Source organism: Lampris incognitus, chromosome 6 (genome assembly GCF_029633865.1).
Source record: "Lampris incognitus isolate fLamInc1 chromosome 6, fLamInc1.hap2, whole genome shotgun sequence".
NCBI lineage: Eukaryota > Metazoa > Chordata > Actinopteri > Lampriformes > Lampridae > Lampris > Lampris incognitus.
The window spans coordinates 64858544-64881862 of record NC_079216.1 but is presented as its reverse complement, the minus strand read 5'-3'; the positions used below and the strand labels follow the sequence as shown (position 1 = coordinate 64881862).

At 49.7% G+C, this 23319-nt stretch overlaps 1 protein-coding gene across 1 annotated transcript in view; it reads left to right on the top strand.

Moving 5' to 3' along the window:
• The window catches only part of grm3 (glutamate receptor, metabotropic 3), a 46242-nt gene that overhangs the window by 19899 nt on the left and 3024 nt on the right, over positions 1-23319 (top strand). Inside the window, exons 5-10 of the mRNA XM_056281155.1 lie at positions 11305-11547; positions 13968-14157; positions 18264-18573; positions 19004-19197; positions 19525-19657; positions 22667-22844. Coding sequence (XP_056137130.1) covers positions 11305-11547; positions 13968-14157; positions 18264-18573; positions 19004-19197; positions 19525-19657; positions 22667-22844 — 1248 coding nt within the window. The remainder of the gene's footprint in view (positions 1-11304; positions 11548-13967; positions 14158-18263; positions 18574-19003; positions 19198-19524; positions 19658-22666; positions 22845-23319) is intronic.

Below are 23319 nucleotides of genomic sequence, written 5' to 3'. Positions count from 1 at the left end.
TGTACTGAGTGGTGGTGTTACAAGGGTTGCAGGAGCTGGCACCATGGCCGGACTAGGTGTCTCGGGGGGGTCACACGAAGACGAGCCTGGGACACGACTGAAAGTCCCGGGTTTGCACGGGGAACATTCTGATGTGTACGCTACTCCTGATGAAGAGAGAACATTTAGAGGGAAACAAGGAAGTTAAAGTAAAAGGGGACCGACAGCACGTGTTTATCATGTACCTTTTGTCAGTTTAACACATCAGTCCATGGTGTCCGATTCCTCCGACCTAGTCATTAGTATCCTACTTAAGCTCTCAAGCACAACAGATGTAGTTTTGATCTATTTCCCAGTGTGTGTGTGTGTGTGTGTATGTTTTATTTATGAGTGTATGTGTCAAACAACCTCAGGTGAACCTATAAGCTGTTCGTTACTAGTCACCACATGTACTTCTTCGTCACATGAAACTGGTCGACTCACATCGCTGAGATGTCTTGATGCTGCTCAATAATCCAGGAAGGGAAGTCGGAGAAGGTTGAATCAGTTCGCCTGGACACAACGTGTATCGACAGAAACGTGTCACCACTCATCTAAGTGACCTCTTCAGTCTCAGCTGACTGCAGGTATCCCCACCCTTATAAACACTACAGTACAATACAGGGGCCTAACGACCGAAACCAGCGACCAGTTTCATATGCAAATATGGGTGTGACCTTTAACTAGAGTTTCAATTGCCATGTGCACGATGCGATTATAGGGAGGAAAGATGGTTTGAGTGGGGAGTCAAAGAGGCCAAAGAGGTTCAGGGAACGACCATCCCTGAACCGGGGGGGGGGGGGTGCTAGGAGTACATCTGCCTCCATCTTACAATGCTGTGATTGCAACGATCTTCTGTGAATCCTTGGTGAATAGTTCACATGGTCTTTGAAACTCTCGTTAAGGGTCACACCCATATTTGCATATGAGACCGGTCGTTGGTTGCAGTCGTTAGGGACTGTGTTGTACTGTCTTGTTTATAACGGTGGGGATACCTGCACTCAGTTTAGGGCCCAGACACACCAAACCGACTAGCGGCGACGAAGGCTGACTGTTGCATCGCCTCACGTCGCCTGCCGTTTGGGCCAACAAGTAGCACTTGAACACACCGCAAAGACTACAGCCGACGGCCCTGGTTCGCTGGCTGAACAGCCAATCGGATCTCTCTCACCGACGGGCTCCCCCGATTCAACATGCTGAATCGGCCGAAAAAGCTGCCAACGCGGGTCCGACTAGCGCCGACGGTGAGGGGCACACCACAAAAGCTAGGGTCGCAGATGCTCACCGACGGCCCGACATTTGCCGACGGTCAGTGTCAGGGCCCTTCGACTGAAGATGTCCCTTAGCTGAGTGATGAAACATATCTGTCAAAAAAGGGTTGTGTCCAGATGAACTGGTCCAACCTTCTTTGAATGGCTGGGGAGAGGCACAAGAGCAGATCGAGATCAAAGGCAGGAAAACCTAAACAAGAACGTGAGAATCACCAACTTACAGACTCGGGTCGTGGTATAAATCTACAATAGATAATCACGCTGCCGATGTACTTATTTGCTGTTCATGACAAAACTGCATCTGTCACTTATTCTGAAAGGTCTACTTTGGGATATCTACCTCTGTGCTGAGCCTATCTCCTCTCTCAGCAGATCCCAAAGCTTCTGGACAACTGGTGTACTTGCCGCTTCAATTATACTGTCACAATCTTAAACCGACGACACGTGATGAGCGGAAAAACCACCGCGCACCAGCTGAGCCACTGTTTTGCAATGGAGAGAGCGCTGTTGCCCAATGTTGCGGCTCACCTCTGCACTCAAGTTCAAACTACTTGAACTTTAACCCTGTTTATCGCTGACCTTTCGCAGTATGTCCAACATGATTACAGCTTTTGTGTCATACAAGATATCAACGACTCTGGTTCAGACACGGAGGAGGAGCTAATACTGAGCGTCGCTGAGTTTCCCAAGCTATATCATATTAATTTTGAAATTCTACCTCGACTTTTGAGTGAAAAAGTGTCTCCGATTATTTATTGGGACAGCAAAGTCTCATGCACCCAAATCCTGCACTGAAATGTTTCCCATCCGCCAACTCCCCCCCCCCCCCTGCTGTACACTTGGGTACGTTTTGATAGCAGAAGATGTCAACAACATCAAGGATGTTTTGAGGTTCGCGTTTCCATGACAACGTTGACACAATGCTAAATCAGCAGTGCTGGGGACTGGCTCCTCAACCCTAGTGGCGCTACCAGCTTTTCAGTAGCATGACAGTCAGTGTTGGGCAAGTTACTTTACTTTCAATCCATTATCCAAGCTGCTTATCCTAATGAGGGTCGGGGGATGCTGGAGCCTACCCAGCAGCTATCGGGGGGCAGGCGGGGAAACACCCTGGACAGGCCGCCAGTCCATCACAGGGCTGACACATTCACACCTAGGGACAAGTTAGTATGGCCGATTCACCTGACCTACATGTCCTTGGACTGTGGGAGGAAACCGGAGCCCCCGGAGGAAACCCACGCAGACACGGGGACTTTACTTTCATTTGAAAGAAATTAGTTACTTTACAATATTTCTGTCTGTGCATATTGTCTGACCTAATGAAGCTGTAGAGCTGAAACGGCTTATATTAACCACTTATTTTAAAGTGGCTGTAGACAACTTTACACCCCCCCCCCTCAAGCGGTTCCAAGTGTTTTTATTGCTTGCACCACTGTCACAAAGACAACCGGATCACTTTCCATTTATTAGCAGCCTGGCTAGTTTCCAAAGCAAGAAACAACCATAAGAATCCTAATTTGAAACAGAAATCCCAATCTCAGTGATATTACAAAGGCAGAGTAAAACATCTGGTAGTATTAATAAGTAGGCAGGTTGTGTTACTTCCTGATCCCATAGAAAGAACGCTAACTGAAAGTCGGTTTGGAACCCTCTCAAGTCTGGGGTGTTGTGTTGAACTCAGTTTCCCCGTCGAGATCTGTTCCCCCCTAGCCGGATTTCGATACAACACCGGAGCTCGCCCGATCGACTGACTGCCCGTCTGAGGTTCACTTTTGTTTTACCTCAGCTTCTATCACGCTCCCTCTTCGCCCTCTTTGACTCCTCCGTCAGCGGGGTTGTTTTTGTCTTGCCGGGTAGAGTTTCCACCGTCTGCATCGCTCTTATCATCTCATAACAAATAAATAAGTCTTAATGCATGTGTTATTTATTTTGTTTTTATAATCATTAAAATGCATATAAGTTGAATTGCACCATATATATATATATATATATATATATATATAACACTTTGTTAAAAGAAACACTCAACAGTAGGAAAAGTACTCAACAAATATAGATCGGTGCCCGCCCCCCTGCAGGTGTCGCCCTTGCCGACTGCCTAGGTTGCCTATGCCTAGAAACCTCCCTGATACTTATTATTGCTGCAGGATCCTGTATACAAAGCACATCAATTTAATTGTGTATATTAAATTGAACAGCTTGTCACTGCAGTAAATTGAACAGTTTATCACTATACACATAAACATAATGGCATCTCGGTCAAGTTAAGGTGGGCCGAGAATGCTACGAAGTTGCTGCAGAGCAAAACAACATACCACAGTTTATTTTTCTTATCGAATTGTATGAGCATCCATGTGGCTAAGCGATGTTGTTGTTAGCTTGTTGTGTAGCTTGCTTCTTTTATCAAAAAGGTAGCTTGGCTGTAGCGTGGCTATTGTAAATCCTGAGTAGCTTGTAGCGTGGCAAGCTACAACTTCAAAGTAGTAGCGCACCCCCCCCCTCCAAACACTGCGTATTGTCGGTGAGCTAAACTGGCGGCATTAGCTGCTCTGCACCCAACCGGCAGCTTGGACCGCATCATGTGTTGTCGGCTTTAAATACTTCCATCCAGTCATCCATTATCCAAACCGCTTATCCTGCTCTCAGGGTCATGGGGATGCTGGAGCCTATCCCAGCAGTCATTGGGCGGCAGGTGGGGAGACGACCCTGGACAGGCTGCCAGGCCATCACACGCCCCCCCCCCCCCACACACACACACACACACACTCATACCTTCTTCTTTTTTTTGTGGATTTTTCCCTTTTTCTCCCCAATTGTACATTGTACAATCCCATTCTTACCCACATCCGACTCCCCCCCCCACAGACACGGCCAACCGTGTCTGTAGAGACGCCTGACCAAGCCGGAGGTAACACGGGGATTCGAACTGCCGACCCAAATGTTGGTGGGTAACAGAATAGACCACTACGCTACCCGAGCGCCCACACACACATTCATACCTAGGGGAAATTAAGTACGGCCGATTCACCTGACCTACATGTCTTTGGACTGAGGGAGGAAACCGGCGCACCCGGAGGAAACCCACGCAGACACGGGGAGAACATGCAAACTCCACACAGAGGACGACCCGGGACGACCCCCGAGGTTGGACTACCCCGGGGCTCGAACCCAGAACCTTCTTGCTGTGAAGTGACTGCGCTAACCACTGCGCCACCGTGCCGCCCGGCTTGAGATTCGTCTTTACTGTTATTCTTCTGTGCGCCAGGCTACACAGTGAACTTGCACAATTTGAGCCAGAAATACCACTCAACTTCTGAATCAAAGAGACTGCAGGCTCCTCAGAAACGTACTCTGGACTCAAAAGTCCCCCAGTGCCTCGCAGATTTTTTTTTCCAGCCCATTTAGTCTTTTCTAGTTTGGATGATGTTATGACTTTAGCTCTTGTTGCCTTGCGGCGTTCTTCTGTCAAGGGCCCGAGCTGTCTGCTTCAGCTCTTCGCAGCCACCAGAGAAACTTTGGTGGCCTTCGCCAGCTTGAACCTGCGTTGTCATTCACTTTCCCTAATAAGGCTCCCTGACATCGTTAAGCAGAATGCTGATGCTAGCTATAGGGAGGGTTTCAATCTCCCAGGCCTACTGCTCTTTGGATGGGATCTGTTAGCAAATCCAAGGACAAATATATGACCCTCACAAGGGTACGCAGACTAATATTGTTATCTCTTTAGTCTGTATTATGCATCAGTTAGGCTTCAACACATCTAATATACTAATAAAGTGCAGTTATGATAATTAGCAAATGGCAAAGTGTGTGTGCATGTGCGAGTGTGTCCTGGGGGGGGGGTCGGCCTGCTTTATTGCTGCGATATTAGCAGACTTTATTGTCTGCCAACGTGCAGCATAATCAATTCTTATCGCTTCCTCGTCTGAAGATGCTATCAGCGGCCCTTTATTGAAATCGTATCCATTAGTTGTCTCTCAAACATTTAGTCCCTAAAATGCATGGGAGACTTGACACTTGGAATTTCCTGTGAGAGAGATAAGGGGGCAGGAAGAAAGGAGAGAGGATAATACGGAGAGCGAGAGAGAGGGAGAGGGAGAGAGGGAGAGAGAGAAAGGATAAAGATAGAGGTTTATGCTGTCTTTGTGATTTATGGATTTCATAAACCCTAACTCCCTCCGCCACCGTCTGACACGCCATTCTTCTTTGAACACATTGAGCCCTCTCAACAATAGCACAGCTTTAGCCCCCGTCAGCACGGCGTGCACGCACACACCTCCACGCACACACCTCCACGCACACACTCGCCCCTCACAGCAGGGTCAGAGCTTTGGGCCCTTGTCCAAATAGGGCCTGCCTTGATTTAACAGTTAGCAAAACACTTGTTCAGGCTACTACGGGGCCATTATTGACATGCACGCCGCCTCCTCTACCCGTCACCACCTGGGCTCTCTCACTGTGTGTCACAGTTCTCCACGTTTTTTATCCGACTCGTTGTCCTGCTTACGGAAGGAGGTCGCTTATTGTTGCAGGGAAAGTAGCGTATTATAATTACGAGGAAGCGAGACCGCCCCCCGGCCCCATGTGAGGACATGCTGCACATGCACACTTCTGCACCTTGTACTTCATTCTGCTTAACTTGCACCTGTTGTCCTCATTCGCAGACACTTGTTTACACGTTATTTACACGTTATTTACACGACCGCTTAGAGGCCGCTTAACTTTAAAACGTAACTATTGGTCGTAATAAGCTGCTTGCACTTATGGGGTCGTTTTTTTGGTGGCAGACAGTCTCCTGCACACATCACTGTGTCCCGGCCTTCATTAAGCCCAAGGGGACAGCAGCGTTTGTACATTTGTATTTACAAAGCCATATCGGGTAAATTCCCTTCTTTTTTTGGTCCTTTTTGGATTTTTTTCAACCCATTTTCTCCCCCGTTGTACCCGGCCAATTACCCCAATCTTCCGAGCCGTCCCGGTCGCTGCTCCGCCCCCTCTGCCGATCCGGGGAGGGCTGCAGACTACCACATGCCTCCTCCGATACATGTGGAGTCGCCAGCCGCTTCCTGTCACCTGACAGTGAGGAGTTTCACCAGGGGGAGGTAGCGCGTGGGAGGATCACGCTATTCCCCCCCCCCCCAGCTCCCCCTCCACCCCTGAACACGCGTCCCGACCGACCAGAGGAGGTGCTAGTGCAGCGACCCAGGATACATACCCACATCCGGCTTCCCACCCGCAGACATGGCCAGTTGTGTCTGTAGGGACGCCCGACCAAGCTGGAGGTAACACGGGGATTCAGGCCAGCGAGCCCCATGTTGGTAGGCAGCGGATAGACCGCTACTCTACCCTGACACCTGGTAAACTCCCTTCTTATCTGTGTAGTCTCCCATCACTCACCAACAGCTACTATGTTTTTGCTCCACTAGATAAAGCAAGAGAGGCAAGATTGAGAGGGTTTGGAGAGATGCTGGGTATACTGGGAGAAGGAGGCTGAATGTGGAGCTGCCAGGGAAGAGGAGAGGAGGAAGGCCAAAGAGGAGGTTTATGGATGTGGTGAGGGAGGACATGCAGGTGGCCGGTGTGACAGAGGAAGATGCAGAGGACGGGAAGAAGTGGAAACGGATGACCCGCTGCGGCGCCCCCTAACGGGAGCAGCCGGAAGTAGTAGCAGCAGATGGCTGCTCTACCCGGTACCCAGGCTTTGCGAACAACTCGGTAGAACGGCTTACTCCTATATTTTTGGACCCTGGCGATGGAATAACCTTCAGAAAGCTCAGATTAAAAAAAAAAAGAAAACTGTGCAACTGAAGCGTGCAATTGCTATCTCTAAACTGGATTTTACAGTATTGTGTATCTGTGGTCCCTTGTCATGCTCTATTTTGTCAGTTTTGTAACCTGGTAATGGTGGGCTGTCTTGGCCGTGTCTCCCTCTGAACAGGGAATCTTTCATCTCAAGGGACTTCCTGGTTAAATAAAGGTGAACTGGGGGCATCCGGGCGGTGTGGCGGGCTATTCTGTTGCCTACCAACACGGGGATCGCCGGTTCAAATCCCCGCGTTACCCCCGGCTTGGTCGGGCGTCCCTACAGACACAATTGGCCGTGTCTGCGGGTGGGAAGCCGGATGTGGGTAATGTGCCCTGGTCGCTGCACTAGCGCCTCCTCTGGTTGGTTGATCGATCGGGGGGGGGGGGGGTAGCATGATCCTCCCATGTGCTACGCCCCCCCCCCTGGTGAAACTCCTCACTGTCAGGTGAAAAGAAGCGGCTGGCGACTCCACGTGTATGGGAGGAGGCATGTGGTGGTCTGCAGCCCTCCCCGGATCAACAGAGGCGGTGGAGCAGCGACCGGGACGGCTCGGAAGAGTGGGGTAATTGGCCGGGTACAATTGGGGAAAAAAAGGGCACAGCCCCCCCCCCCCCCCCCAGTGCTCAGAGCAATACCTTCCCCTGTCCCAGTGTCATCATCATCATCCTTCGACCGCAGGCGAGCATGCATTCACCACGTCACGCCAGCATTCTGTTTCCCATTTGATTTGGCAGGTCTTGCACATTTATTTGAGTGTCTCCTGAGTAGCCGAAAGGTCTTCCTCCTCTGTTAGGACGTGGCAGACGCATACAGATACCGTCGGCTGTAATCTGATCTTCCGCTCTGTGGCATCGTCCTGCAAAACGCGCTCCCCCTCTTCAACCCGGGGCGAGACAGGTGGTGCATCACCGTAGAGCTCAGCTTTGGTTTTGTGCTCCCGCCAGGAGGTGTTCTTCACTCTCATAAGGAGGCGCGTGCGTGTGTGTTGGTGCCGTCAAGTCTCGCCTGAAGATCTTTGTGCATGGGTCCGCGTCTCCAACCCATAAAGTAGGACGCTTTCAGCGCTCGCTCTGAAGAGCGCTAGTTTAGTCCTGCCAGAGATGTGGGACGTCCACCTATGACGTCGTGCATCACCGCCACTCGGTCCACATGTGAAGGAAGAACTAGTGGGGGGGGTCCCCACACAAACGCGTGCACAAATACTCACGCACGTCCATCCCCCCCCCCTCCCTCCCCCCATCCTGCTATTTGTTCTGGTAATCTCGAGACGCGTGCCCGTCCCCTAGTCGGAGAACGACCGGCCGGGCTCTCGCGTTAACCTCCGACACGGGCGCACAACCAACACACAACCGCATCATCAATTCTGCTTTACACTGACAACCGAGGGCCTTGTTACAGCACGGCGAGCGGCGCTTTATGGAGCCCGTGCTGCTACACCCCACGCTGCACCCCCGGCCGGATCCTCGTCCGACAGGGCGGTCCGCGGCAGCGCCTGCACCGCCCGGTGTACGGTACCGCGTGTCAGCCGCAGACTCGGTTGCTCGGTTGTGAAGACTGGAGCGATGCTGCAGCGACGACGTGCACCTTGTCTGCGTCAAAACAGCCGACCGACCGCACGGTTAGGGCCGAGGGTGCAGCGCTTCGGGGCGTCCGGGTAGCGTGGCGGTCTAGTCCGTTGCCTAGCAACACGGGGGGGATCGCCGGTTCGAATCCCCGTGGTGCCTCCTACAGACACAACTGGCCGTGTCTGCGGGTGGGAAGCCGGATGTGGGTGTGTGTCCTGGTCGCTGCACTGGCGCCTCCTCTGGTCGGTTGGGAAGCCTGTTCAGGGGGGAGGGGGAACCGGGGGGGGGGGAGGTAGCGTGATCCTCCCACGCGCCACGTCCCCCTGGCGAAACTCCTCACTGTCGGGTGAAAAGAAGCGGCTGGCGACTCCACGTGTCGGAGGAGGCCTGTGGTCGTCAGCAGATCAGCAGAGGGAGTGGGGCAGCGACCGGGACGGCTCAGAAGAGCGGGGTAATTGGCCAAGTACAATTGGGGAGAAAAGGGGGGAGGGGGGGTATTTAAAAAAAAAGAAAAGGATGCCGCGCTTCAAGAAGTCGTGTTTGGCTTGGTTTAGTTTTTGTTTTTGTTTTTTTTTTCCGATGGCTACTTTCCCCCTATGGGTTTTTTAATAGTTCCAGCATCCTGCCAATTTCACATTCTATCCTCGGGGTAGATGGTAATCCTTTCATAACAACTTGTATACACACCGATTTGGCAGTTTCAGCAATGTACCTCCCTGATGCGAGAGACCCAGAGGCTAATTCCATCAGTGTGTGGGCAGCCGCAGTGCCGCTCGGAGAGTCGGTCCTCCGTCTCCGCGACTTCACGGGGAGTCCGTTGATATTGCGTTTGGTTGTGAACTTTGTCACGTTTGAGGGATGTTAGGTGTGTGTTTGTCTCCATTTGAGCAGAGGGGGGAAGGAGAAAGAGACGCCGTTGAGACAAAACGCAGACACCGCTAGGCGTAGAAAGCATTTATAGCCCCTCGGTGAGTAACAAATGTGTTCCTCCCCAATTGTACCCGGCCAATTACCTCACTCTTCCAAGCCATCCTGGTCTCTGCTCCACCCCCTCTGCCAATCCAGTGGGGGGGGGGGGCTGCAGACTACCACATGCCTCCTCCCATACATGTGGAGTCGCCTGCTGCTTCTTTTCACCTGACAGTGAGGAGTTTCGCCAGGGAGACGTAGCACGTGGGAGGATCCCCCCACCCGAACAGGTGCCCCGACCGGCCAGGACACAGGACACATACCCACATCCGGCTTCCCGCCCACAGACAAGTCCAGTTGTGTCTGTAGGGACACCCGACCGAGCTGGAGGCAACACGGGGATTTGAATCTGGACCAGGGATCCCCGTGTTGGTAGGCAACGGAATAGAGTGCCACGCCACCCAGACGCCCACAATGCTGCTCTTTCCTTCTCCTAAATCCCTGCTCCCCCCCCCACCCCCCACTTTTTTCTCCCAGTTGTGCTTGGCCAATTACCCCACTCTTCCGAGCTGTCCCGGTCTCTGCTCCACCCCCTCCGCGGATCCGGGGAGGGCTGCAGACTACCACATGCCTCCTCCCATACGTGTGGAGTCGCCAGTCGCTTCTTTTCACCGGACAGTGAGGAGTTTCACCAGGGGGACATTGCGCATGAGAGGATCATGCTATCCACCCCCTCAAAACAGGCGTCCCGACCGACCAGAGGAGGCACTAGTGCAGCGACCAGGACACACACCCACACATCACATCATTCAGCCCAAGTGAGGAACTCACCTGGGCTGAACACACCAGCCATGTGGTGAAAAAGGCACAGCAACGCGTCTTTCACCTCGGGCGACTGAAGAAGTTCGGCAGGGGGCCCAGGGTTCTACGGGCCTTCTACAGAGGCACCGCCGAGAGCGTCTCGACTGGATGCATCACCGCCTGGCTTGGGAACTGTACCGCTGCCCACAACCGCAAAACACGGCAGAGGGTTGTGTGGACGGCCCAGGACATCAGTGGATCCGAGTTTCCCTCCATCCAGGACATATACAACAGACGTGTCGGCAAAGCCCGTAGGATTATCAAAGACCCCAGCCCCCCCCCCCAACTATGGACTGTTCCAGCTGCTACTGTCAGGCAAGTGGTACCGCAGCCTCAAAGCCCGGACCAGTAGGCTCCAGAACAGCTTTTTCCATCAAGCGACCGGGCTTTTGAACAAAGACACATTAAAAGACACTAAGCCTGGTGCCGGCCTGATGGTACTGACCTGTGGTCTTCAGCGGATCATCGGTTTACACACACACACACACACACACACACACACACACACACACACACACAGAGGTAGCTTGGCAAGCACAGACATGCGCGGATATGCAGACAACTACACACACAGTGTGCACATTTATTGGGGCCGGGCCTACACACACACACACACACACAGCACCTTACATACATCACACACTATTATTGTTGCTGTTTTGTTGTTCTGTTTTGTTGTTGTTCAGTTACTATTGTTGCTGCAGTGTTGAGGAGCCGAAACTCAAGACTTTTACCCTCTTGTGCTTTTATAACGACACGTAACAAATAAAGAATCTTGAATGAGGCAAGAGGAGGATTTTCTTTTTGCGTTGTTGCACCCCTCTAACTACCCCTCATGCCACTTTGCCATTGTTTTTCTCTCATGTCCCCCTTGCAGCCCCTTTCTCTCCCCAAGGCAGCGAGACCGTCGTCAAATTTGACTCCCAAGGAGACGGCATTGGCCGATACAATATCTTCAGCTACCAGCGCACCGGTGACCGCTACGGCTACGTGCCAGTGGGTGAATGGGCCGAGAGTCTGAGTCTGAGCACCGATCTGATTCACTGGCCCAGAGAGGTGGCGCCCACGTCGCAGTGCAGCGACCCCTGCGCACGCAACGAAATGAAGAAAATGCAGGCGGGTAAGAGAGACGGGGAGCAAAAACGTGTCTTCAGGTACTTACTACTGCCCCTCTCCCGCTGCATGGTACCGGCTCAACCCCACTCGACTCACCCTCTTTCCGTTTTCCATTACTGGGAAGCACCGGCATTTTGGTCACCGTTACCACTTGTCTGCTACCACCTTTGTCGAGGGTCCAAAAAAACTGGAGCGGGTACCAAAATCAAAGCAATTCTTGTCAATTTAAAGTGACAATATACAAACGATACCGGAACATTATATATATATATATATATCATCAGACCAGTCAGCTATACACAACCTGTACATTCGATGGTCATAACAGAGGTCAATACAGAAAATGAATGAACTGCAGTATTAACAGTAATAATGATGGTAATACCGAACTAAAACAAAGCACTTGTGGCAGGGGGTCAATTTACAGTGCACATTAAGTGAACATGTTATAATGTAAGCAAGCATTATATGTTTTGACTGCTTTTCTGTTTGTGCTTCTGGAAATGGTAGAGATGTACGTCTCAATTTCTGTAATTAAAGCAGGAAAGAATGGTTTACTATTTAAAATGTGCTTTTATCGATGTGAAATTTTGCACAAAAAAAAAAACAAAACAAGATTTATTAAGTGAAACGTATTGTTACTTTCTCTATTTGTGTCATGGACACCAAACAATACATATTCCCATTTAAGGACAAAATTATTACAGACTTTAGACATAATAAAAACATGTAGTTCCTTCCAGAGTTTTCTAGAAAGGTTTTCTGGAATTGGTGCAGTCCCAAAATAAATGTGTGACTGTCTCAATTTGAGTTTTGCACAATGAACGACGGGGGTTCCCTGTTTTTACTTCCCAGGTACTGACTCATTGGGTGAAACCCGTGTAACAATTTGAAGGACACCTCTTTTATTTATCAAAAAGTTCTGTGGTAGCATCCAAACCTTTGTCGGTGCAGCCCTCTGATTGGTCAGAGATAGATGTATCGCCCAGCATTTCTAAATACCGAAGCTGTTGAAGCAGCGTTATCTTAAAAATACATTTTGAAATTGAAAACCAGGCATCGCTATGACGACCAGCTACACTGAGGGGGTACTGTTACTGTAATGGAAAACGACACAGAGGCGAGTCCAGTCCAGGCCAGTCCAGTCGAGCCGGTACCATGTAGTGGAAAAGGGGCATAAAAGACTTAAATTTAGCAACGATCATTCTGGATGGGTCGATGGTCTATCAGCAGAATCACGGCTTCTCTTTCCACAACACACACAGACTCCACACTTGGCTCCAGTCTGCCTGCAGAGCTCATAATTTGGGCTTCATTGAAAAATGTTGGTTTGCTCTGGAAATGCTTTTCCTTTTTTAGAAGAGACGGTATCCACCCCAACAAGCTGGGTAGCCGCATGTTAGCGGCCAGTTTTCATTATGCTGTGCGGTCCTGTGATGGCCTGGCAGCCCTGTGATGGCCTGGTGGCCTGTCCAGGGTGTCTCCCCGCCTGCCGCCCAATGACTGCTGGGATAGGCTCCAGCATCCCCGCGACCCTGAGAGCAGGATAAGCAATTTGGATAATGGATGGATGGAGTTTTCCCCCCTTTTTCTCCCCAATTGTATCCGGCCAATTACCCTGTTTTCCGAGCCTTCCCGGTCACTGCTCCACCCCCTCTGCCGATCCGGGGAGGGCTGCAGACTACCACATGCCTCCTCCCATACATGTGGAGTCGCCAGCTGCTTCTTTTCACCTGACAGTGAGGAGTTTCGCCAGGGGGACGTAGCACGTGGGAGGATCACGCTATTCCCCCCCAGTTCCCCCTCCCCCCCAAACAGCCGCCCCGACCGACCAGAGGAGGTGCTAGTGCAGCGACCAGCACACATACCCACAGCCGGCTTCCCACCCACAGACACAGCCAATTGTGTCTGTAGGGACGACCGACCAAGCCGGCTGTAACACGGGGATTCTAACCGACGATCCCCGTGTTGGCAGGCAACGGAATAGACCACTACACTACATAGACACCCCAGGTTATTTCTCACGCTGAAACAATAGATACACATTCATTAGAATTTGTATTAGTTGATCGTAGGTCCACATCAAACAACTGAATTGATTTGTTGACTAATCACAAATACGCTTCGTAGATGAGCGATATGGAATGCCAAGAGAAAAGGGAAACCAGAGCTCGACACCGTAAACTTGGAAAGCTCAACATCAAGACCAGCGTCAGTTTCTGTAATCTTGAGTTTGAGACGTGCCGGCAAAACAAACCACCCTTTAGTTCTCGTTTTAAATTCAAATTTTGTGATGAATAACAAATAACTACCGGTTGTTCACTTTGCGTTTCCTTTTTCCCGAAACAGAGAACGACCGACCACAGAGTACCCAGACAGAGTACACTTGCCATTTCCAATACATCTATCTGTTTTTGTGGTCAGGCGAGTACTGCTGTTGGATCTGTACAGCCTGTGAGCCTCACGAGTACCTGGTGGACGAATTCACCTGTTCACCCTGCGCCCCCGGCCAGTGGCCTAATGAGGACCTGACTTCCTGTTACGACCTGCCTGAGGACTACATCATGTGGGAAGACGCCTGGGCCATCGGGCCGATCACCATCGCCTGTGTAGGGTGAGTGATTAGAGGGATGCTGGCATGTTGTCAGCAGGTTTTCTTACCTTGTGTGTGTGTGTGTGTACCAGGGTTTTTTGTGTGTTTTTTTGTTGTTGTGTAGATTTCCCCCCTTTTTCTCCCCAATTGTATCCAGCCAATTACCCCACTCCTCTGAGCCGTCCCGGTCGCTGCTCCACCCCCTCTGCCGATCCGGGGAGGGCTGCAGACTACCACATGCCTCCTCCCAAACATGTGGAGTCACCAGCCACTTCCTTTCACCTGACAGTGAGGGGTTTCACCAGGGAGATGTAGCGTGTCGGAGGATCACGCCATGCCCCCCAGTTCCCCCTCCCCCCTGAACAGGTGCCCCAACCGACCAGAGGAGGTGCTAGTGCAGCGACCAGGACACATACTCACATCCGGCTTCTCACCCACAGACACGGCCAATTGTGTCTGTAGGGACGCCCGACCAAGCCGGGGGTAACACGGAAACTCTAACTGGCGAGCCCCGTGTTGGTAGGCAACGGAATAGAGTGCCACGCCACCCAGACGCCCATACCAGTTTTTTCTATCCTAAAGGGGACCAAATGTCCCCATCAAGATACCAAAACCTAAAACCACCTATCTTGTGGGGACATTTTATGGGTCTCCATGAAGAAAAGGGTCTATTTTAGGGTTAAGGCTTGGGTTTAGGGTTAAGGTTAGAGTAAGGATTAGGTTAAGGTTAGGGTAAGGGTTAAGGTTAGAATAACGGTTAGGGTAAGGGTTAAGGTTAGAATAAGGATTAGGTTAAGGTTAGGGTAAGGGTTAAGGTTAGAATAAGGGTTAAATTAAGGTTAGGGTAAGGGTTAAGGTTAGAATAAGGCTTAGGTTAAGGTTAGGGTAAGGGTTAAGGTTAGAATAAGGGTAAGGGTTAAGGTTAGAATAAGGGTTAGGGTAAGGTTAGGGTTAGGGTTAAGGTTAGAATAAGGGTTAGGGTAAGGTTAGGGTAAGGGTTAAGGTTAGAATAAGGATTAGGGTAAGGTTAGGGTAAGGGTTAAGGTTAGAATAAGGGTTAGGTTAAGGTTAGGGTAAGGGTTAAGGTTAGAAGAAAGCCACTTTATTTTGTCTCCGTACAGTTGTTTGGTTACAATGAAATTTGTTCTCTGCACGTAACCCATCCTATTATATAAGAGCAGTGGGCAGCTGCAGAACCCGGGGACCAACTCCAGTTCTTCTTTCCATCGCCTTGCTCAGGGGCACAGGCAGGAGTATCAACCCTAACATGCATGTCTTTTTGATGGTGGGAGGAAACTGCAGCACCCGGAGGAAACCCACACAGACACGGGGGAGTACATGCCAACTCCACATAGAAAGGACCTGGGAAAGCCTGGGGTTCGAACCCAGGACCTTCTTGCTGTGAGGCAACAGTGCTAACCACTGGGCCACCATGTCGCCTGTAGGCACATAGTTATGATGGTTAAGGTGAGGGTTCAGGGCTAGGTCATGAATGTAGTCATTGAGGGGTCCCCACAAGTATAGGGTGACGTGGTGTGTGTGTGTGTGTGTGTGTGTGTGTGTGTGTGTGTTTCCAAGGGGTTAAAATCAAAAATGAAAACAGCCACTATTGCCAGGGGGTTAAAAAAACAGTCTTTACTTCCTTTGACCGCCAGTCAAATTTAATATGCTTTAATGGCTAAACTACCTTGTTTTTGACTGAAATAATAGGTCCTGAAATATGTTCATAATGGCAAAATTCATGGTTCACTTGTCGTTCCTTAGCCTAAAAATGGGAGGAAATTTTTTATTTTTTTTGAAAACCGCCATATAGACCATGGTGCATTAGACAATAAGCCAATAGCAGCACGGTGACCCACATGAGCCACAGAACATAATGAGAGAAAGAGGGAAGTGCTTTCTGGAAAATGAGTTTTCACGCTCGGGCATGGAGCGAAGACCGTCCTGCACCGTTTTGTGAAGAGGTTTTGTGATAATAGATGTTCAGTAATTAAGTTCGAAGGAAAATATTTCAAAAATGAACTTGCCACTTGCAGCCTTTAGCATCCATTCATCCATCCACCTCCCGAACCGCTTATCCTGCTCTCAGGGTGCCGGGGAGGCTGGAGCCTCTCCCAGCAGTCATTGAGCGGCAGGGAGGGAGACACCCTGGACAAGCTGCCAGAAAAAATCATTAGGCACGCTTCAACTTTTTCTTCTGCGATAAAATCGACCGAGTCACTGAGCTCATACATTAAAGGGACAGTTCACTAAAATCATAAACAATATGTTTCCTCTTACCTGTAGTGCTGCTTATCCATCCAGATCATTTTGGTGCAAGTTGCTGAGTTTTGGAGATATCGGCCGTAGAGACGCCTGCCTTCTCTCGAATACAACGGAGGTGGGTGGCACTCGGATTATGTTGCTCAAAGCGCCAAAAAATACATTTGAAAAACTCAACAGCAATGTCTCTTTCCAGAAATCATGACCCAGTTACTCAAGATAATCCACGCACCTTGTTGTGAGCAGTTTCATGCAGGAACTATTTTCTCAGACAGAACTACACCTACATGAAACTGCTCACAACAAGGTGTGTGGATTATCTTGAGTGCGCAAAACGACATACATGGATAAACAGCACTACGGGTAAGAGGAAAAATGTGTATTTTTGATTTTGGGGTGGACTGTCCCTTTAAGTTATTGACACAGGATTGTGAAGATGTTGACAAATTCTAACGCCGAAAATCTGAAAATTGATGCAAAACTTGAGCATCACCAAGAAAAGGTGATGGCGGTCAAACCGACATCTACTCGCCACAGCTCCCCGGGATCTCTTTTTAATCACTTTTATACAATAATCACTTTTCAGCCCTCGGATCTGTCGAACGGACATCAGCAAAGCCAAGTCTAATGCAGTTGACTGGGCAGTGCATTTTGCAGTGGCTTCCAGTTTGCCTTTCAATCCCCTTGTGTGTGTGTATGTATATGGATGAGGTGTCTGTTTGTGTTGGGGGGGGGTGGGGGGGTAGAAGTTGAGCACTTCTTTAAAAGGTCCACTTCGAGGAGTAAAGCCTTATTTTGGATGGAGGTTGGTTGAGCAGAGAGGAACTGTAGGCGTGTCAGTGTGATAAGATTATGTTGAAGATCATGTCCTCTTTTACCTATATGTTTATATAGCTTGTTAAGAGTTGCACTAAAGTCCAGGTAGCGTGGCGGTCTATTCCGTTGCCTACCAACACGGGGATCACCGGTTCGAATCCCCGTGTTACCTCCGGCTTGGTCGGGCGTCCCTACAGACACAATTGGCCGTGTCTGCGGGTGGGAAGCCGGATGTGGGTATGTGTCCTGGTCACTGCACTAGCACCTCCTCTGGTCGGTCAGGGCGCCTGTTCGAGAGGGAGGGGGAACTGGGGGGAGTAGCGTGGTGCTCCCACACGCTACGTCCCCCTGTTGAAACTCCTCACTGTCAGGTGAAAAGAAGCGGCTGGCAACTCCACATGTATCAGAGGCGGCGTGTAGTAGTCTGCAGCCCTCCCCGGATCGGCAGAGGGGGTGGAGCAGCGACCGGGAAAGCTCAGAAGAGTGGGGTAATTGGACGAGTACAATTGGGGAGAAAAATCCCAAAAAATAAAATAAAATTGCAGCCCTGTATCCCTACTTCTTCATCTATGTATTCATGCTTTCATTTGTACATTTGGTTTATATTTTAATATTGCCCCTCTCTTTGGCTCAGCCTTCGCCCAGTGTCCAACCCCACCCACAACCCTCCACCCCTGAGACAGTTAATAAATATAAAACTAATAGAAGATGCCAAAAAAATAACAATGATGAGGAAAAACATTAAGGAGGATGATTTGGGATGTGATGAGTGCATTAATTGCGGCCAGAGAGCCATTTCCATTTCCGTTATTTTGAAAATACATGGGGAACATTACACAGTCCTCACATCCCTTATAGTCGTTGACATTTAAGATGTCCTGTGATAGCAATTATATAGCACGATTTTTCGATGAAAACAAATTAAGCAACTCTTCTGGCAACCGTCCCAATGGAAAAACGCAGATCCGGCTGAGAAGCGCTGCTTTTGAACTAGCGATGCCTCATATTTCCCCGAGGGTGCCGCTCTTTAACCCCTACCCTGCCCCCAGGTTCATGTGTACAGGTCTGGTGTTCTGGGTCTTCATCCGACACAACAACACACCGCTGGTGAAGGCCTCGGGCAGAGAGCTGTGTTACATCCTCCTGCTGGGAGTCTTCATGTCCTATGCCATGACCTTCCTCTTCCTCGCCAAGCCCTCCCCTGCCATTTGTGCCCTGCGACGCCTTGGGCTGGGCACTTCATTTGCAGTCTGCTACTCGGCTTTGCTGACCAAGACCAATAGGATTGCCAGAATTTTCAGCGGGGTGAAGGACGGAGGTGGAGCTGCAAGACCACGTTTCATTAGCCCCTCCTCTCAGGTGGGTGATTCTATGGTCAGCTGTCAGCCGAAAATGTGGATGGATGAATGGATGCATGGATGAATAGATGGATGGATGCATGCATGAATGGATGGATGGATGGATGCATGGATGGATGGATGAATAGATGGATGGATGCATGCATGAATAGATGGATGGATGGATGGATGCATGCATGAATAGATGGATGCACGGATGGATGGATGGATGCATGGATGGATGGATGAATAGATGGATGGATGCATGCATGAATGGATGGATGCATGTATGGTGAATGGATGGATGGAAGGAAGCGAGATCAATGGACGGCTAGCTGGATGGATGGATGGACTAGTGTGGTTCATACGATGTATAGTCAGATGGGTGGACAGATGAATGGAATGGATGATATTACAAACGACTCCCCCCCCCTCCCCCCGTGCCTTTCCAGGTGTTTATCTGTCTGAGTCTGATCTCAGTTCAGCTGGTGATGGTGTCGGTGTGGTTACTGCTAGAGGTCCCCGGGACGCGACGCTTCACGTTGCCAGAGCGACGGCAGACCGTCATCCTCAAGTGTAACGTGCGCGACTCCAGCATGCTGCTGTCGCTGGGATACGACATGCTCTTGGTCATCCTGTGTACTGTGTGAGTCTGAGACAAATGGTTGGCCAGCTAATTGTGAGGCACGATAAGGAAATTGTTTACCACCAAAGCACTCCGTACGCTTGGTCCTGGGTACTTTATTCACGGCAATTTGCAACATGTCACTTATCTATTGTTGAGGGGAAAAAAGTGCCCCTTGCGGTTCACTCGTCCAGAAAGCGAGAGTAAGCAGCACATTTTCCAAACAAAGACAGGATTTCTAATGAAATCACAACACGCAACTTAGAGACTACATTAACCCCCGCCCTCACTCTCCGGGGGGTCATCGACCGACTATTCAAAACGTGTTTTTTTCATATCCCTCTCTAGGTATGCCTTCAAGACCAGGAAGTGTCCAGAGAATTTCAACGAGGCCAAATTCATCGGATTCACCATGTACACCACCTGTATCATATGGCTGGCCTTCCTTCCCATCTTCTATGTTACATCTAGTGACTACAGGGTAGTCACTCACACACACACACACACACACACACACACACGTTCATGTACTAACGAGCACACAACAGTGATGATAAACCCGACGCTGTGGTGGCATCTGGAACAAATCTTAATCCTGTTAGGACCAGGACCAGGTCCAGCTCTGAGGTGCAGAGATGACACACAGCCCGGCTCAGTCAGACTGCTGACACATGTTCACATCTGACAGCAAAGGGAGTTGGTGTTCTCCTGATCCATACAAATCTTAAGATGCACTCTTGTTAGCACACACACACACACACACACACACACACTCTCTCTCTCTCTCTCTCTCTCTCTCTCTCTCTCTCTCTCTCTCTTACCGTCTCACACACACACACACTCTCTCTCTCTCTCTTTCTCAGTCACACACACTCTCTCTCACTCTCGCTGTCACTCACATGCTCTCTCTCTCTCTCTCTCTGTCACTCTCTCTCTCTTACTCAGTCTCTCACACACACACACACACTCTCTCTCTCTCTCTCTCTTTCTCTCTCTACCTCCAGGGAAATAAGCATTTCTTTGGCCTTGTAATCTGACTTTAAGATTAGTGAAGTAGAAGCATAACATTACTGGCCGACATCCACACTCACACACACACACACACACACACACACACACACAAAGGGGAGATGCTGAAGGGCTGATTACTTATGTGCCTCTCCATGGTACAAGTCTTGTGCGAGCTGCCGTTATTGAACCCCGTCACCCTCGCTTTTTCTCCCTTTTTATCGGCCACACACAGTGAGATGGATGGAGCAACACACAGGCCCGGGAGGCGCGCACACACTTTCCTAAACCTGCGATCGATCAAGAGCATAAACCATTTTATTTTGCTTGTGCAGGACTTGTGTGTAATGAAACTGAAGTGGGCGCCACCGGTGAAGATATTGTGAAGGCTGGCCCCTGTGGTCTCCACTGATAAAGTACTTTATTGAGCCGTGCCGTGACTGATCTCCTCCGTACTGACGCATAGACACAAGGCCTTGTCGCTGCCCAGTACCACTTTAACACCAGAACGACCGGGACTTCACTCCTGCCTAAAACGACCATGGGCGGTCAAAATGACCGCCGGTTTTTAAACTCTATATTCTGTCAAGATAAATACCCACTCGAGATATCAATATGTTAGTATGTCTGTTAGGAAGCTAACTGACACCAAAAATAACATTTTAACAGCTACATAATGCTATTTTTAAACCATGTAAACTTGGGAGACACATGGTTGAACTTCCATCCATTATCCAAACTGCTTATCCCAACCGGGATCACCGGGATGCTGGAGCCTATCCCAGCCGTCATTGGGCGGCAGGTGGGGAGACACCCCGGACAGGCCGCCGGGCCATCACAGGGCCACGGGAACTTAATCAAGTGAAGTTAGTCAGTTGATGTCGACAAATCAGAGGCGAGGGACCTCAACGGAGACCCGTAAGAGACGGCTGACGTTAGCCAGTGACTCGAAAACGTAAACACAAAGACCTCCGAAACGTGTTTTTGGTACAGAGATCGGCTAAATTAGCCAATTTTAGAGGAATGAAGACCTTCGGTGTTGTCCAAACTAGCTGGGTTAATTTACAGTTGATTCCAGGGTCTAACTTCCCAACTAGTGTTGACTACTTAGTAAATATTAGCGTTAGCTTCTGTCACTTGCTATGTTCATGGGTAGCTTACTGGAGCTAGTATTATACGTTATTAGTTATTAGTGTTATTGAATAAAGATATTCACAACAGGATAACTCGTCAGCTAGTTAAATAAGTCACGGTCGAACTTGAATAGCAAAATTGAAAATATTACCTGAAAAACAAAACGGAAAACACGTATTACTAATCTAACAAACACAACAAGGCCTATAAAACGTGAAATGTAAAGAAAAAAAAAGAACTGAAAATAAATACAGACACGGTCCCAAACAACGACTGGAACTTAAAAACACTACTTAAACGACCATGGACGGTCAAAACGACCGCCGGTTTTTTAAACTCTATTCTGTCAAGATAAACACCCAGTTGAGATATTCACGCATTACATATGTTAGTATGTCTGTTATGAAACTAAGTGACACCAAAATTAAAATTTTAACAACTTTAATACTATTTTTCAAAGAATTTAAAATGGCCGCTGTCCAACGCCTGTCAATACTGCAATGTGGTAGTCATGGTGCGTCTGCGACCAGACATGTTGGAAGGAATCAAAACTCAAGTTTAGACTACTTCTCTGCACTGGAGAAGGCTAGCGTGTTTCTAGGACACAACAATGACCTTCGCGAAGGAAATGATGCGACCAACACACCTCATAAATACTGACATGACGGGGCGTCCGGGTGGCGTGGCGGTCTATCCCGTTGCCTACTAACACGGGGATCCCAGTTCGAATCCCCATGTTACCTCCGGCTTGGTCGGGCGTCCCTACAGACAATTTGCCGTGTCCGCGGGTGGGAAGCCGGATGTGGGTATGTGTCCTGGTTGCTGCACTAGCGCCTCCTCTGGTAGGTCGGGGTGCCTGTTCAGAGGGGAGGGGGAACAGGGGGGAATACTGTGATCCTCCCACATGCTACGTCCCCCTGGCGAAACTCCTTTTTGACGGCTCATGGTCATTTTAGGTAGATCTTATCATAGCTTTTTTTGTGCAATGGATCTAAAACTCATTTTAATGCAAATATATGCAATTTTAGGAGCACTTAGGGAGTAGCAGGTCTGAATCTTTTTTTTTTCCCCCACAAAGTTATTAAACTTTGAAAATCCAAAATGGTCAAAATGACGGCCTCGGTCGTTTGTTTCTGTTTATCCTATTGACTTTTGTTTGTTATTGGTTCAATTTAAAGCACTTTGGTAGACCAAATTGAAAAAAGATACGGACTCCCAAAGTCATTATCTGATATAGCATCATTATCAGAGCCATTTAACAATTTACATCTCTATTTTCTTTCAGTGCGTTTCATCCATCTTCATAGAGTCAGTAATGACCATCCGTGTCTTCTTTGTCCCTCCTCAGGTGCAGACCACCACTATGTGTATTTCAGTCAGCCTTAGCGGGTTTGTGGTCCTGGGTTGCATGTTTGCACCCAAGGTCCATATCATCATGTTCCAGCCCCAGAAGAATGTGGCCAGCCACAGGCTCAACCTCAACCGCTTCAGTGTCAGCGGGCCCCCTACCACATACGCATCTCATGGTAGGCTCCGTGACTCTCTCTGCAATACACCTCCCCGCCACTGGTTGGTTCAGAGCATCCCCCTCAACAAGCTAAACCCTCCTCCTTCCCTGGTACTGATGACCCCATTATCAGAATATCCATACTCCTTCCAAACATTCAGTTCAGGGCGTCCGGGTAGTGTGGTGGTCTATTCCGTTGCCTACCAACATGGGGATCGCCGGTTTGAATCCCCGTGTTACCTCCGGCTTGGTCGGGCGTCCCTACAGACACAATTGGCCGTGTCTGCAGGTGGGAAGCCAGATGTGGGTATGTGTCCTGGTCGCTGCACTAGCGCCTCCTCTGGTCGGTCGGGGCGCCTGTTCGGGGGGGGGGGACTGGGGGGAATAGCGTGATCCTCCCACTCGCTACGACCCCCTGGTGAAACTCCTCACTGTCAGGTGACAAGAAGCGGCTGGTGACTCCACATGCATCGGAGGAGGCATGTGGATCGGCA